Consider the following 17,236-nt stretch of genomic DNA (forward strand, 5'->3'; position numbering starts at 1 on the left):
CTTATCATTCAGAAATCAATTAATCAAGAGTATATTCTCTCATATCAAATTTTACATGTATGATATATATTATAAGACTATTCATTTTCTTTTCATTGTACTTCAATTTTTCCCATCAATAAAGTTACCTTTGAAATTTAAGCAAAGGACACATGAATTGTACATAAAAGAGCTAGAGGTCAATTTTCATGACGCCTAGTGTGAAATCTCGGAAAATTTTCTTACTTTATTTAAAATTTTATTTTAAGACTTTTGGGGATTTAATTGGGAAGTAAAATATTTTGGATAATTTTCACATTGATGTTTTTTTTCAAACCTTTTCAGTAAATTTTACATAATTATTTGCTTTACAAATACATATTTTATTTTATAAATTCTTTTAAAGTTTGACCCAGATTTGACCAAATTTAAATATTTAGATTTTGACTTTAATTTTGATATAGTTGGATAGTGTTCGGCTCTACGAGCGCATAGATGCGAACGAAACACGTACAAATCGGAGTTATGATTTAAATATGCTGCTCAACCTGACAATTAAAGGATGTCTAATTTAAGGTACATCCCACAAATACTTTGAAAAAGATTTTACATTCCCTTAAAAAATTAAAATGGTAGCTCAATCTAGTACATCCACAAAGTGGATTTGGGGAAGTGGAGCTCTTTGAGCACCCTCACCCATAGTGCCTCTTGTTGCTATAACATCCTCAAGCTCTGTTTTGCAAGTAGAGCCCTGTTGAAATCGTGTAGGCTTCAGAATCCTAGCTTTATCTTCACCCTTGCTTTTTTTTTTTTTTTTTTTTTTTTTGTATAAGAGTAATATTATTTGTACATACTTATTTAACCATATTATAATTAATTAGCTGACCATCTTATATGGCAGCTCACGTGCATAAAGTATTATTTTAAAAGTTCTCAATGCTAATGGGAATGGGTCATTCACTATATAGTGTAAATTGTTGTGTTACTTTTCCAAGTGAATTAATTTGTTTCGCATCCATGACTTGTAAGCTACACAACTCCAACTCTGCAACATCTTTCATCCCTCTTCTAATTAATTCTCCCCACCAAAATTTGGGCAATAAATAGTCAATTTCCTTATACATCCCCACTGGAAACTAAAAGGCATTTCATAGGTTTGGCTCCTATGGAATAGGCTACTGCCTGAATTAAGACCTCTCTTCTACCTTGTGAAAAGTAGGATAGCTTCCATCCTTGAATTTTCTTTATGCTTATGTCATAGAGTGGGGTGAATAAAGCATACTAAGAATAGTCATGCTTCATTTTAAATTCTAACAGTTCAGGACTCAATAGTACCCATACAGGATTTAGGTTGTTTCAGGTCAAAGTTTGTCCATATAATTACCAAGTAATTAGCCTAACTATTTACTAATTCAATTATACACAACTTGCTAACCACAACCAACTAGTTTGTAGTCTATAGTTTTTCTCTCTACAATGTTGGAGAATCCCAAGTTTGAATCCCCCATCTTCAAATAAATAAAAAAATTAAAAAAAAAAAACACTAGATATCGCTGATTGCAGCATATATACATTTAAACCACACAAAGTTGTCGAAAGTTTTCATCCAACTAATTAAGACAAAGCATGGCAAAATGTGTAGTAAGGAAATAGGTTATGTTTGTACACGCAAGCCTTCATGCTTATTCCCACAAAAAAGTCATGGTATAATAAATTATTTTGTATATCCGATACACTACTACGTAATGTAACAAATTCAACGTATCATAATATAGATAAATGTTATTAATACTTCTTATTAATATAAATATATCATCCAATAATACTCTTACACATTAAATTAGTTATAACGCGTAAAAGTGTATCGAATACGTCCAATAATTTTTTCCATGTATGTTGGTTGTATGTTGGTTGGATCTTTGGTCTCTTCTTTTTCTTTGTTACTTTCATCATTTAGCCTTGAACTTACCAAGATACTTCAGCAGGCCCAAGTACGGAACCACTAACTAGTCTTGGTAATAATCGACCACCTTTTTCTTTCTAAAGCAGACAAGTCTTGGTAATAAATAATAATCGGCCACCTTTTTATTCTTAGATTTCGGCTTGACTTTTAGCAAACAAGACCATTCATAAACCATGAGCTTAAAGGTAACCAACCCACCTAACTTGTTTCTCAACTCACTGTAAAACTATGCTACATGTAAAAAAACAAAACACAAAAAACAAAACAAAACAAAATAATGAAAGGAAGCTCTACAACCAGCATATCTTAATTAATACAACACTGTACCGTAGAGAGAGAGGGAGAGAGTCTTCATTTAGAGCAGAGCGTGGAGATGAACAACGTGTCATTGGATGGCTAGGAACTAGTCTCAATAACCTGTGGACCTAAGTACGGAATTCCATCCATTTCTGAGTTCTCAGGCACCTCAATCTCTTCCAACCACCCAAAACAATCGCCTTTCTCTTTAGTTACTGCTGTCTCTCCATCTGCATTGAAGAAAATCACGGAAATAACATAAGTAATAGGACAGCTTATAAACTCAAACATGAATTCTTCAAAAAAGCAAATGCCAGTATGCAAACTTTCAACATTTTAAGCTACCCACATGCTTCACATTCACAAGTTGATCATATAGTTGCCAATTAAGCTTCAAAGAATTTGAAAAATTTCATCTAGTCAGTAACTTGGACACTCAAATCCTCAAGGGGAAGAGCATCTTGATAATTTGAGTGAGAAAAGGAAAGGTTAAGAAACAAGCTTTGGTATGATACAGCACAAGATTAAAAGAAAATATCTATTGATATCCATTCTTCTGCTTTGTACTAATTGAGAAAGCAGGAGTCAAATTTACTTCAAAAAGTGGTTAAATAGAAATGATTGAGAACTCTGCCTAAGCAAGAAGTATAGGAAAGCGGTCAGGTTAAATCATAGATGCATCTCACCACAATTTGATTGCTGTCAAAGACCAGTGAAATAACTACATGCTTTTGGCAATTTGTCAAAGAACCAAGCAAGTACTCGCAAAGACCAAAGAGAGCAAGAGTGATCACTTACTTGAATAAGCAGTATAGGGATGATCTTTGTAAAATGAGCAGTCCCGGCCGTCTTCTTTGGAATAGGGAGGTCCAAGCACATCAAGCACTGCACACAGAGTTATGGCTGTGAAGGCGTGGATGTTGCCACCTGTTGTTGGATATAGTACTGATGTATTGCACGGGGCAGTGAACACACTATCAGCTTTCAGCTTTGCCAATCTCACTGCAAAATCATCCTTCTAATTGTTAGACACTGGTGCTTAATCTCCATTGTCCAAACAGCTTTCTTTTTTTAAACTGGAGAGAGAGAGAGAGAGAGAGAGAGTCACATTTAGAGGCTGGTGCATGAGTGGAGTCATCTGAATTGACTGGATCAACCAGATCATACGATTTAATATGCATCTTGCCTAATAGAAGCTTATTGAAAACAGTCATTCCTGGATGGTTATGGAGGGGGATAACACCAGTTGCTGGAATAAAAAACAGGCACAACTGCATGAGGGAATAAGGAAGAAAGTGATCAACAACTGATTGAGTAAATGATTTATATGTTTTTATTATATCAATATAAACTGCTAGAATATTCAAATAAGTAGAAGGGAGTACTAGACTTACTGAAAAGTTATTGCACTTGTATATGGTTGTACATGTGACCCTAGGAGCCCCTTTGACTGCAGTTTGAGGCTTGAAGAACTGCAGTTCGCCACTTAACCCAACATCTTCTGGCCTCATATTATCTACAACACCATAATAAATATGCTCGTCAAGAAGAGTGAGGACATCCACATTAAATATGAACTAATGTAAATCATGAACTTTCCAACATGGAAAAAATTAATGGAGTAGTTCTCCTATGTGCATTATAAGATTATGCGCATAAGAGTGTCCGTTGGCATCCAACCAAAGTTGCAAAGGTGCGTATATATTCAATTGCACACACAGTTGGGATCCAACCAACGAGTCATGTCACAGGCCAATGTGCGCAATCTTATATGCATTCTTATGTTCATAAGAGAATTGCACTAAATAAATATTTTATTTATAATGCATAATATTTTCATTCATATATTACATACCCTTCTCTTTAATTTCTTCCCCACATTACCCACATGCATTCATGTCCATGTTCAAATAGGTAGATCATTCTTTTATACTATTTCATTGTTTTGTGCAACATATATATGTATACATATCATATAAGATGTTCATGACTTAGATCCCAAAGATTATCACAGAAGAATTTCAACTGAATAGTCACTTCTGTTCCGAATAAAATGGACTCACCTGCATCTTGAAATTCCTTCTCTAGAAAGTGTTATGCATACTTCTTACACTAGAGCATTCTATTTCTTAAAATCCCATTTTGGGTGGCAGGCAAAATCAGTAAGAAACTAAACCCATCAGCGAAATAAGAAAATTCAAATGAAATGTAAAATTGGGACTTTTTCTAGACAACCTTTGGACCCTAAAAGTTTAAACTACTAGGGAATGGGTTAAAAATGTATATAAAGCTAACATGAACATCTACAATGCTTTAAAAACTGGGCTGCTTTCATTGCGTTCTCATTTACTTTCATTTTTTAAGCATGGAAATAAGTATGTCAATGCAGATCGCAATCACCAAGGACAGACAAAACAGCAAGTGGGTTTTTTTAAGTCTCAAAAGGCATGCGTACACTATACACAAGAAGAAATTTTTTTTTTTTTTTAAACTAATCTTATTAAAGAATACTGATATTCGTTTTTGGCACGTTGCCCCTACACTGCACCAATTCACCAAATGCATATTTAAAAAAGCAACTCAAAACTAGGTACTGTTGGTCCCAAACCAATGGATCAATTCCTAAGAGTAGTACTAAGACGTTAAAGATTGAAGTAGGCCACACACCTTGACCTTGTATTATCATTATGTATAGCCTACTAGTGTCATAAGGTCCATTATATGATTAACAGTATTTAAGCATTAAGAAAGCCTATATTAGTACCTTCAATTGCTCTAATTTGAAAGAAAGCCAACTCCCAACTCATCCCATTTCCTTTCTATTTATACCAATGCCAATGAATTTAGTTATAGACAATATCTTGTTCCCTATCTTTACAAATTTGGACTTTTGCCTAAAACAGATTGATAGGATCAGAGAATCTCAACAAGCCAAAAACATATATGCAATGAATTAAACTAAAAACGTACGTACGTACCAAGAATGTGACACAACTTGTCCACATCATTAGGCAAAGGAATGGTGCCAGGGCCTTTGAAAACTTGTCTACAAGATACAAAGAGTTGTTGCAGCGCACTTGGACCAGTACTGGGCACAGAATCAGGATCATGCTTAATATTCTTCAAGTTCCTGCTGCAATATTTTCTCTTCCTAATAACCCTTTTTACACATCCAACCTTGTGATGATCTCTCCTCCCCTGCTCCACCAACGACCCACCAGCTTCCATTGGCATATATGTATGTATCCAAGCTTCTAAAAACCAACAGTACAAGAACACAACACAAACACTTCCACTACAAAAATTGCACAGATGGGTACAAAACAAGTACCAAAAGAGTGTCTACTTGAAGACCCAGAATTCGATATCCAAACCCAGATATTAAGTAAGGAAAAAAAACCCAAGAATGAAAACGCAAGCAAGGCCTTGTTTTGTGGGTAATTGTTGTCAGGCTGATCTGAGTGGTCAGACAGGTGTATATGCTTAAACGAAAGAAGAAGCTGAAACACTGCACAAGTGGTACTATTGTGGAACAGGAGACATGGAGTGGAACGTATTGTTATATATAAATAAGAGGAACAAGGGGTGGGGGAGACAAAGAAAGTTAAGGAAGAGAGGAAAACCAGGGGCCAGACCCACATGGAAGAGGGAAAGTGCTTTCGTTGAAAACAGTTTTCGGGGAAGAAAAAAAAAAACTAAGGAAAGTCTGAAAAAGCAGTGTCAAGGTTTCTACGGTTCCCCCCATAGATTGAGTTGAAACTGGCGGTTGTCCCACCCCTGGTTTTGTTTTGGAAGCCTAAATGTGAAAAGACACAATTGCCCATAATACGTATGAATATTTGATGAATTTGGATATTGACTCAGCCAACTCTAGTCTGAAACTAGAAATAACTTACATAGGTGTGTTTGGAAAGGTCGGTGAAAAAATTAATCATTAGGACTCGTTTGGTCCTTTAGACTATTATGAAGCCAAAAAAGTGTCTGGTGTCACATGCTTCACCAAAAATATTTCATTCAACAAAATAATTACATAAAAAAACCTAATAAATGAGGATAATTTTTTTTTTTTTCAAATTTCTGAAGTAAAATGCAAGGTTTGTAGATGTGGCAAGATCTTAGCTATAGAAGAATATTTGAAGGCTGAGATTAAAGGCCTAGCACAAGTCTGGTACCAACTAAACTGGTAGAGGATCCAAGTCCTTGGTAAAGAAATGGATGTTCTTTTAGGCTAAAAGACACTAATGGTTCATGTACCTTGGCCGAAAAAAAAAAATGAGCCCTTAGTTTTTTCCTTAATTTCATAATTGGTATGTTGCCAAATTGTCTACGAAGTTCGAACTGACAAGAAATAAGGGAATATGAACTGAACGAGGACCACGGTGTCAATAAATCTTAAGTCTTTGAGGCAACACCATGTGAAAAAAAGGGAGCTTGGGATTTTCCTATTATGTCAATAGGGCAGTGCAGTACATCTTTTCCAAACCAACTCAATTTCCACTTTCAATAAGGTAACACGTTACACATCCACTGCAATTAAAAAAAAAAAAAAATTTGTATATTGGGAGGGCATTGCAATTAATATTTTCATAATTTACGCAAGTTAAGCTTTTTTATGATCAATTTGGTGAGATTTACCAAAATAACCTTTGCACTTGACTGGATCTTAAAATACTCTTGGATTTTTTTTAATAGATTTCTTTTGGCAACTAAAACATTATGTCGTTTCAGTTATAAAGAACAAATGTGTGCTAGAAACTTAACGAAACGTTGCACTTCTATTTCCAGTTGCTGGAAAAGCTTGGCGCCGTCTTCCTTGAGGAAATTCTTTTGAACCATCATCGTTTGCGACAACACCAACTGAGGCTTTTTTCTTACCCCCTACACCCAGGCTCCTTGCACCCTCTCCCCCAGCTCCCGCATCTTTGGCCGGCTTGCCTCCAAATATGACCTGCCTTCTTGCTGCTTCATAGTCAAAAGGCTTCACCTGCAAGCCACCGGACTCCTTGGATTTATCTACTTCTCTAGCTTTCTTATTTTCATTTAGTGACTTGAAACATTGTTTGAAGCTCGAGGACAATTCAGAGAGAGACATTGGTTCATATTCTCTATCCCTCCCCAAAGCAGATGTCACAGAATCATTGTCCTTGTGCTCCTTTCTGGTTGTTTCTGAGTCACCATCTATTGGTTCACCTACATCTGAATCATTTTCCAATGTTATGATATCATCTACATTTGACCTGGCAGGCGATATGGTAGCAGGCCCTCCAGAATGGGAAATTTCGGAACTTGTAGCTGGTTCTTCCGTGATTGGTTTTGATTGCTCACTCCTACCTGAAAATGAGTGGAAAGGGAAGTTCACTGAAGCTCTAATTTGCTCCAACTTATTATCTTCCTTGTCCTGAGAAAGACAATCAAGTAGCACAAGAGTTACCAAATATACAAGTTACAAAAGAAGAATACATGAAAATCATGCTGTGCAAATACAAATTGCACTAAAAATATATGATTCGGATTACAGTTTAAAAGGGTGGTCACTGACCTTTTTATCAGCACCAAACTTTCTTTTGGGAACTGTGCTCCCCAACATTGCACTAAAGGCACTGCTAGGCTTCTTTTGCACCTGAACACTTGCTCCTACCTACAACAGAAATAGACAAGCATTTTAACACTAAGCTTTATGAACAAGAAACCAAAACAACATAAACATCCAAAAGAAGACGATGGTTTAAAAACCTTTGCTGAATCTAATAAACAAGCATTGCTACATGGTTCTCTGATCTGCCCTGCAACGATAATTTTACTTTCACATTCAATCTTTCCTTTCCCATTTTCACCAGGATGCTCAAAAGAGCGTTCTTTTGCATCTCTTCCAACTTCAGCAGCACCAGATCCAAGCAATGGAAATTCCTTTTCATGCTGCGGAGAAGTAGGTGAAACTTCAGATACATCACCATTAATTGAATCAGGTGAGAGGACTTCAGATCCGTCATTGATCACTATATTGTTTTCTTCAGATGCCTGCAAAAGGAAGACATATTGTTACCAAAACTAAAGATTAAAAAATAAAGTCATTAGCAAACATCTGGAGAACATTCCCAATGCCAGTAGGCAGTAGTCAAACAAGAAAGACAATAGGAAAAATAATGCACATTATAGATGTAAATATTCATTAGAAGAAACTAATGAGCACCAACGGCATACAATATTTCTTTATACCATAAAGTTTATCAAAATGCATAGTCACTTTCCACAGATCTGATCAGATTCAACAATTCTACAAGTTTTCTGGTATAAACTATTCACTTGACTATATCTTGGTGGATAATGGCAAAACTAGGCCATTATTTGTTCATATCATCTTATAACAGAGCAGAAATTAAAATGTTCTAATTCTTTAAAATGTATACAATGACCTTAAAATGTTCCACTTCTTACTGTGCAGCTAAATTCCTACAATAATTTACTTTCAATCCCCCTTACCCCTCAAAAAAAAAAAAAAAAAAAAAAAAACAATAGTTTTATCTCGAGAACATGCGTGGGTTATAACAGCTCTTCAATCCATGCAAGGCTAATAGGGAAAGGCAAACAAGAATGCTTAGTCACCATGACCATCAGACTAGTATTACAGAGGGCTTACCATTCCCACACGTCCCACCTTCAGATGTTCAGCAGCATCCTCAAAAAAGGCAGCATTTTGCAAAGAACTTCTAATGATGTTAACAACAGAAGCAAGATTACGCTCAATGTATGGGTGCTTTGATTTCACCAATCTCCTTAACTTGCTAGTAGTGAGAGGCATCTGTTTAGCTTTTACAAGAAAGAAAAAACAAAAACAGAATTAAGAAACAAAAGGAAAATAAGTCAACGTCTACTGTACAAACATAGTTCGAAAAGTAAAAAATGTAGATTGAGCTTGAAGATGATAGAATTTTGCCCAAGTTTCTCATTACCAATTTCAAGAAGAGTTTTGTTTGGCAATATATAACCAGTACTTTCATCCTCTACACGGGCAACAACATCCCGCCACTCACAAAGACCCTGAAAACCATTTAACAGAGCATTAAAATAAGTACACAAGTACGATCATGTACATTAAACATTACTCAACAATCAACTAACAGTAGAGTGCCTCATGTGACATTTACTATCTATTACATAGCTAAAAAAGGAAACAGTCAAGACACGACTGTGGCAAAGCATTTAATTTTGCCATTCATCCCATCATTTTAACATTCAAAAATAGTCTTCCTATGTGAATCTTATCGAAAAAGCTTTCCATTGATATCTTCAGTGTTTTACAATCATCAGGTGAATACCAACCACTTAATGATGTAAAAAGAAAATAAGAAGCAACTTACAGAAACAATGGCGAGCTGCTGAGAATTGAAACCAGCACCTTGCAACCTGCACCAAAATAGAAAAGAAAATAGATTTAGTCATTAAAATACATACATAATATCAGCGCTGGGGGATTGAGGGAATAGGTGTATTGGAGATGTGTCCAAGACAAAAAAAAAAGGGGGGGGGGGAGAAATAAAGATAAAACATAGGATTAACAAGTTCATGCAGGTTGCATGCATTTTTAAATGAAACAGATCGAAGCATACCCATATATATGGAGATAGGAATTTTCTGTCAAAATCTCTTTCTCATACAGATGCATGCATATATCGTAACTGCGCTTGTAAACCTGGAAGAAACAAGATTCTTAAATAAAATTGCTAAATAGTAAATGGAAAACAATGTAAAAGAAAGAGAAGACAACTGAGAGAATCGTTATCTAAGCGAAACCAAAATCTGCCATTCCATGCATGAGCCAGAAGCCAATTGACTAAAGCAGCTACAGAGAAGGAAAAAAAAATGCCTGCACACACATTATCCAAACCCAAAAAACCCTTCATAAGTAACCCTTCTCTATCTTTCCCTATAGAATCCAGGTCACTGATAACTATAATCCTTGATAACTTTGTCCATAAAAGAAACCATCAAGAAAAATAATTCCAGGTTCACACCCAACAGAAACATGACTAAAAGATTACAATTAACAATACACTTCAATTTTTTTCTATGCAAGGCTCTAGTCCAACAACCAGAAACTACGTGTTGCCAAAAATTATCGGATAGCATGTCCAAACAGATTTGAATGAACAGGCCAAATCAAAGATTAGCGGCTTCACCAAGTGTTGTTTGAGACAACACTTGAGAGATTATAGAATTTAATTCAGAAGTATGATCAATGGGTCTCATGTTGCATCCAGATTTAACAATACTTCCAGTAGCTCATAAATGAAAATTTGTCCGCTTATACAAATATATGAGCAAAAGTTCACAATGTCTACCCCAGCCCATCTCTATAAAACCAAGAAAAAGGAGGAAACTTTAGTCAATTACCTCAAGCTAAACCCTAAGCTCAACCTCACTACCAAGTCATTATCAGTCTCTTTTCCACATTTTTTCAGTGACACACTCTTTTTATAGAACCTTTATAACTTGGATGCACATAACCCATGAGCATACCTCAAAATGCATATGCCATACAAAAATGGACAAACTTATTCTGAATTTTGACTTTCTCAACATGTAAATATTTCCACAAAATGGTGGCAAAATGTATAACTTGTACAAATCTTTCCCTTTTCCAATTCAATCCGATCCATAACATTTACAAACAAAAATAAAAGAGAAACAGACAAAAAACCACAGTTTTGAGCAAAGTTTGAAATTTTTTTTTTTCATTAATGTTTCTCATAACAAGAAACAATCATAGGGCATCTTCATTACAAAGACACCGATGCATTTCAGGAGCATATGTGCACCTAATGAAATTAAATTTGACAAGATTCAACAAGCATTGATATCAAAGCAAATAGATTTCAACATCTGTATGGCCAACATCTCCATGAGTGAAACACTAAGAAACATAACTATTAACCACCAAAACTATGCAAATTTAATAATGAAAAAATCACTCACATAAAAGCAAAGCCTAATACATGAACTTGGAGACAAATCAGTGTTTAAGCAACAGTGAGCACTCTAAGGGAAAAGGAGAAAAATACAATCATACATATACCATAAACCAAACCTAGCAACTAGATGCAAAATATTACAATGCATAAAAGCATGAACAATGTACATAACAAAAAAGAAATAAAAATTTCTGGAAAGTAGAGAAGCAGCATGTGGTCATCATATATAATATACCTCTACTAAAGGAGGGTCAGAGTGATCAGACTCCTTTGGCATTGAAGATAACTTTGTTCTCATTAAATCATATATATACAAAAGGTAGTGCGTATCTTCTCTGGCATATCTGTCAAGATAAGAAAATGCCTTGGATATTAGCAGAGGTTAAATACTATAAAAGGAAGGATCATGAGAATGCAATGTCTTACATAAATAAAAACCAGAGCCACCTAAATAAGTATAAGTAACAATGGACTTGGAAGTCATTCATCATATTAACCCCCCCAAAAAATTACAAGTACATCAACTAACTAGATTTTGGAATCTTGAGTTTCAAATCATCCTCTAGGCACAAAATTAAGGTTGCATGAATTAAAACATTGAATGAGTGAACAATGACTATTTTACCTAACCATCTCCTCAGGAAGAGGGCGTAATCTCCACTCCGCATTCTGGTATCTGCAAAGAGTTCACTGATCAAGCTTGAAGAATATGAGCAGGATAAACAGTAGCCAAAGTCAAAACAGCAACAAGGGAACTTATTGAAAATAAAAAAGAAAAAAAATTATAAAATTAAAGTAATATAAATCACTTACTCTTTGTTAGCAGTAACGCCACATAAGTTATTCAAAAGATATTCCAAACTATTTCTCTCCATTTTCAATACCCTTGAGGCCTGAGGATCAAAACAAATTCATCCACTTTCATCAGAAGCACATTATGAGGAGTAAAAGGCATTTCAAGTAAGGAAAAAAAAAAAAAAGACTAAAAACACATAAACATAGAGTATATTCTATGGAACTACTTTTTCCAAATCAAGGAAAAATGAATCACATATTCCTTTACAAGTCTACATAATAAAGGAAATCCATTTGTTCAGTGGTTTCAAGGTACAGCACCTGGCCAGTGTCGAACATATTGCAGATATAAATGCCAAAATCACGTTGAAGCCACACAATGTCTTTATCTGCTCCATGCATCACCTAAAGAATTTGAATAATTAAATGTCAGAAAATGCAGTTTCTATATTACAAAGAAAAAAATGTTGATGTGCATGAAACAAACCTTTTTCTTGGAAGGGTCCTTGAAAACTTCCCTAAGATATGGGCCAACATGAATTCTAAGCTTCAAAGTATCTACTATAAAATCTTCAGTTCTAGTAGAAATTTGCATCAAGCAAGTAATTCCTTGGAAGGATCGATATTGATTGTGTTCCAAATCAACCTAAACAGCAGAAGATGGAAGTTAAAATACATGGAAATGAATGGCATCTTTTAGGTAAAATGAAATATAACCAAAACTTTGAAATGCCAACTTAATCAAATGTAACCCCCCACTGAATAAAACTAGTGAGAAACTCAAGTATGTAGAACACCTCCAGAGCATTAAAAAAAAAAATGGTAGGAAAAAGGTTAAAAGAAAGCAACTTCATGAACAACTTGAAGAACAACCCAACGAGAATGAGATATATATATATATATATATATATATAGCATTAGATCTGTGGTCTTTACAGATTTCCTAATTGCATGGGGACACAAAACAAAGAACCAACTTCACTATAAAGCAAAAAAAAAAAAAAAACCAACTTGAGAACAAGCAGTTTGCATGAATACACTATCAATAACAAATGCTAATGTGAGCTACTCTAGCATAGAAATCAATTTTACATCAACTCATAGCTAAGTGTTGGGTCAATCACTTGAGGACAAGCATTTCCTTTTCACTTTATTACCTCATCCTTCAAAAGTAACTTCCCGAGTCCTGACCACTTAAGGAAACACCATGCCAGAATCTGGGAAGGGAATTACCCCACAGTCAACTACCATTTTGAATATATCATGTCCCCAGGTCATTTTAACTCTTCTACCACATTATCCAAGATTTGAAAGACAAAAGCAAGAGCTAATTTATTTAACTTTTTATGCCATATCAAATTCATGGTTATCCTATATTGCACCAGTATTGATTTTTTTAAGCCCATCTACCATACCTCAACTATGCTAGCTTTATCTGATTCTATTCCTACCATCTTGCTCTTTGCTCTCTATTTTCTACTGGTGTGCTAAAATTAATCAATGTGACATCAAATGCACCTATTTCCACTCTCCAGATACCTTCTTCTCTGCAAGGGTTTCCTTTATTTCATCTTATTTATCCATTGCACCATGCACTCCTACTTTTGAATATTAACATTGCACCTCCAAGAAAGTTAATAATTAGGAGGGAAAGGAAAATAAAATATTGTTTCAAAGTATAATTTCTCTGAGATGGAGAGGAATATAATCTATTTTTATTATAATTGTCTGGGAATATAATACTAATTTCTAAACTCAAAAATAGACATGATTTTGCAATATACGATGATATAAACATCAAGTCCCCCTTATCATGGTAATTGCAAGTGCAACAAACTTCCCCAAATATCAATAACTTTGAAAAATTCCATCCACAATGATAAAACTAACATAGTAAAATTGAGCATGTAATACAGATCTAATGTAAATAAAAAATAGCACTTAAATCTTACCGCAAATTCATTAACACTACGCAATTTAGCTGCCAGCTCCTTCAGATCTTTGACCTCCTGCACAAGCTTGAATGGGGTAGACTCTAACGAGGGTGGTTTTACAGGCTCAACATCACCGATATCATTGTCGACAAAATCCAGAACAGACAGCTTCTCCTTTATTCATTTAAAGCTATAATTAGAAAATTAAATTTTTTTTTCTTTTAGTAAGAAAACCTAATATATTATGAAAGGTAAAGATAAAGAATGAACATGGAGGGATAAAAGTTCCAATATCAAATAAGCATATGTACAAATCATAAAACCCTTGAAACACAGCACTCCTTACAACTATATCAACAAGTACATATAGTTGTGATAATGCTCATCAAATCCATGACCAAAAGAACAGATCCATGCAGTAGACCTAGATTAAAAGCCAACAAAAAGAATGGACAAAATAGCATCTAGTACATAACTGAATGCTTCTATTGCCCAGCAGGCCAACACCATAATCACTATGCTCAGATGCACCAGTTTGCGGTCAAGATACCTTATTATATGGAAAACAAGAGCTTCAAATTCCAAAATCTTCATTACATCCCCTTGAAAAAACAATAGCCCTTTCCTTATGGACAGCTACTTGTTTTCCACTGTTACTCTTCAGGCCAAGATTTTGCTTCAGCATATGTCAGCTAATGTACATGTGGTTTCTTAGTTACGCACAAGTATGTAGTAAAGATATATCTCACTATAATTTGGTTAAAGAATTAATCAAATTTGACTTAATAATTGACGCGGGCATGAACGTTAGATACTATACACCAGTGCACAACAAGTGCACTCCTTTTATCATTTCCAATTTTTACCTTAACTGTATATACTTTTGTAAGTAAGATGCAATCCTTATAAAATGAATATATTTTGACATTGGCTAATCTAATAGGATATATAACAATAACAGCAGAAACCATGTGTACAAACAAAATTAGCTTGTGCTTCTATTAAGACTATAAGTTTACTTGTTAGCTTTTAAATGTGAATTTTTATTTTTATTTTTTTTGCTTTTATCTGAGCATGGAATTTTTATTTTTCAAACAAATCCTATGCAAACAATTAATGGTCTTAAATAAATACAGAAACATAAGAAAAAATTGGTTGAATTAATGTGTTTATATACTCCTGTAAGGACACTTAAATTGTTTATGTTCATTTGAAAATACATACAATGGTGCTTGAACAACCCACTCTAAAAGAGTAATATAAATGGTGACCTCTGGGCTTTACCTAAAGTGGTACCATGTAAAAAATAACTGCAAGAGTTAACCACGCACCCAACTTGTTTCCACCTCAAAAGTGAATGAATTCACAATGATATTCTATTTTCAAAATTTTCCGTACCAATATCCTTCAAAATTTAACACCAACCATCACTTTGGCAGACCCCAAAGGTTATCATGATGAGAAATGTCTGAAATACTCGTGACTTACATTTATATTATTCCCAAGGTTCCATCCCTATTGAGTTTTAAAACAAAGGGCACATACCATGATAAACCAGGTGCAGAGAACCCCTTAGGTTCATAGCTTCACACATAATCAAGAAAACCCCATTATTTGATAGCATAGTCCCAAATTATTTGACACCAAAGTCTCAAGAATAAATCCAAAAACCCCATTGCAACAAAACAAAAGTATTATTTTACCTACATGAAAAATAATCCAAAACAAATCACCTTCACACAAATTCTTTTTCCAGTTTTAAGAATTTAAATACACTAAACAGTCATAAATATTTTCTGCACACTCGCTCAATAGATACACAAACTATGAGAATGTTCGAAAGCATAAATGGAGCAATTAATGACTTACCAGGGGATGAAGAAAACTCTGATCATCATCACTTCTCTGCAACCAAACATGCTCGAACGGCTTGTTTGTATTATTAACCAGAATGTTAAACTCCTCCTGAGGCCTCCGAATCGACGGTATATGAAAGGGTACCTTGGGCTTTGTCCCCACAGTCTTCTTTTCCTTGGTAGCTACCTTCACGGCCGAGACCAGACTACTGGAATCATCGTTCCCATTTACCGACCCACTGGACCCCCTCTTCTTCTTCCCAGACACCAACTGAAACCCCTTTTCCGACTCCGAAATCGCGGTCATCCGCAGCAGCGGCTTGGCCTCCTCCTTCCTGGCCCTCTTAAACTCGTCCACGGACCCGTCAAACCTCTCAAGAACCTCGTCGTTGACGTTAACCAGCCAATCGTACGCGTTGTCCAGGTCTTGGGGGAAAGCCATCTCTTTGCCCCAAATAGGCGCCGAGGAGCCGATCGATTCGAGCATAGATTGCGATTGCAGAGCAATTCGTTCGATTGGGGCTTTGAATTCGTCGAAGTTGCGGTAGAAATAGAAGTCCTGGTTGGAAGGTATGCCTCGCGATGAGCCTGAGAGCTTGGAAATCGACGAGGCCAGAGGGCCTGTGGTTAGGGTTTGGAGGTCTTGGGTGGTCCTCGGTGGCTGAGGCTGAGAAGACTGGTCAACCGCCATGGCATCTTGGCTCATCGTCGTTAGGGTTTTATTAGGGTTTCAGTTACAGAGTATATTATTGCTCCATTGGTGATTGTCTATGTTTCGTTAATATGGAGTTGGTTCATACCGAATACCTGATACCTATACAGAGGATGTCACGTGACACTTCCGTACGGATGCACGTGGCAGCGAAGATGGTGTGAGTATTAATTCTCCAATGTTGAGATTTTTTCCGCAATTGAATAAAGTAAACACAATTAATGAAAAAAAAAAAAAAAAAACCATGAGAATCATGGTCTGATCGGAGTATTAGGACAAAATAAAATATGCATGCTACAATGGATGCATAAGTTATTCGTGAATTTGAGATGGGAATTTTTTATAAGTGTTTTTATTTTTGGGAAGCGATTTTAACAATAGAAAATTATGATTAAATATCAAATCTCAATAATTTTTTGATATAGCATGAAAACCATATAATATTTCAATTGAACTACCAAATTTAAATGTAGTTTTTAAGATTAGGTCACAAATATGTTAGCCCTTTTATTTGAGCTTTTTCCATTTGACATTTTTATCATTTAGCCCACATATGATGAGTTTTAGTTAAAATTTATAAAATTTTGACAAAATTGCCCTTGAGACTTTTATATTATCTTGAAATTTTGCTAATGTAGTCTCAACTTCACATTTAGTTGTGACTGTACGACACTCACAATTTTAAATTTAGTTGTGTCTGAACGACAGTCACAGTTAAGTTGTAACTTGAT

The 17,236-nt window shown here is 35.2% G+C and overlaps 2 protein-coding genes across 3 annotated transcripts; both read right to left on the reverse strand.

Annotated features, from left to right (window-relative positions):
* Window positions 1-1,895: 1,895 nt before the first annotated feature.
* On the reverse strand, window positions 1,896-5,958 carry LOC147282904 (plant cysteine oxidase 2-like). Its single transcript, XM_086247696.1, has 5 exons — window positions 5,218-5,958; window positions 3,634-3,755; window positions 3,348-3,510; window positions 3,038-3,241; window positions 1,896-2,469 (listed from the first exon to the last, which is right to left on the reverse strand). Exons 1-5 carry the CDS (start codon window positions 5,471-5,473, stop codon window positions 2,339-2,341), a joined length of 876 nt encoding a protein of 291 aa, XP_086103822.1. The 5' UTR covers window positions 5,474-5,958; the 3' UTR covers window positions 1,896-2,338.
* Window positions 5,959-6,900: 942 nt separating this feature from the next.
* Window positions 6,901-16,558, reverse strand: LOC147282905 (Polynucleotidyl transferase, ribonuclease H fold protein with HRDC domain-containing protein). 2 transcript variants are annotated; one of them, XM_086248412.1, is made up of 15 exons: window positions 15,807-16,558; window positions 13,956-14,111; window positions 12,491-12,649; window positions 12,325-12,408; window positions 12,022-12,101; window positions 11,834-11,884; window positions 11,444-11,552; window positions 9,847-9,929; window positions 9,598-9,643; window positions 9,190-9,277; window positions 8,877-9,046; window positions 7,973-8,257; window positions 7,779-7,877; window positions 7,571-7,637; window positions 6,901-7,435 (listed from the first exon to the last, which is right to left on the reverse strand). In XM_086248412.1, exons 1-15 carry the CDS (start codon window positions 16,497-16,499, stop codon window positions 6,996-6,998), a joined length of 2,610 nt encoding a protein of 869 aa, XP_086104538.1. In that variant the 5' UTR covers window positions 16,500-16,558; the 3' UTR covers window positions 6,901-6,995. The 2 variants fall into 2 exon arrangements, with proteins under 2 accessions (XP_086104538.1, XP_086104537.1); XM_086248411.1 differs by having other exon boundaries at window positions 6,901-7,637.
* Between the last annotated feature and the right edge of the window lie 678 nt (window positions 16,559-17,236).

The sequence above is a fragment of the Dryas octopetala genome, chromosome 6, assembly GCF_963921425.1.
Source record: "Dryas octopetala chromosome 6, drDryOcto1.1, whole genome shotgun sequence".
Lineage (NCBI taxonomy): Eukaryota > Viridiplantae > Streptophyta > Magnoliopsida > Rosales > Rosaceae > Dryas > Dryas octopetala.

Coding starts and splice junctions, on each gene's coding strand:
- LOC147282904 (XM_086247696.1), bottom strand. CDS start 5,473: ATGCCAATGGAAGCTGGTGGGTCGTTGGTGGAGCAGGGGAGGAGAGAT. Junction 3,756..5,217: donor CAAGTTGTGTCACATTCTTG/GTACGTACGTAC, acceptor ATGGTGTTGTAG/ATAATATGAGGCCAGAAGAT. Junction 2,470..3,037: donor TCCCTATACTGCTTATTCAA/GTAAGTGATCAC, acceptor TCTTCAATGCAG/ATGGAGAGACAGCAGTAACT.
- LOC147282905 (XM_086248411.1), bottom strand. CDS start 16,499: ATGAGCCAAGATGCCATGGCGGTTGACCAGTCTTCTCAGCCTCAGCCA. Junction 12,409..12,490: donor AGGACCCTTCCAAGAAAAAG/GTTTGTTTCATG, acceptor CAAATTCTTTAG/GTGATGCATGGAGCAGATAA. Junction 8,258..8,876: donor AGGTGGGACGTGTGGGAATG/GTAAGCCCTCTG, acceptor TTCCTTTTGCAG/GCATCTGAAGAAAACAATAT.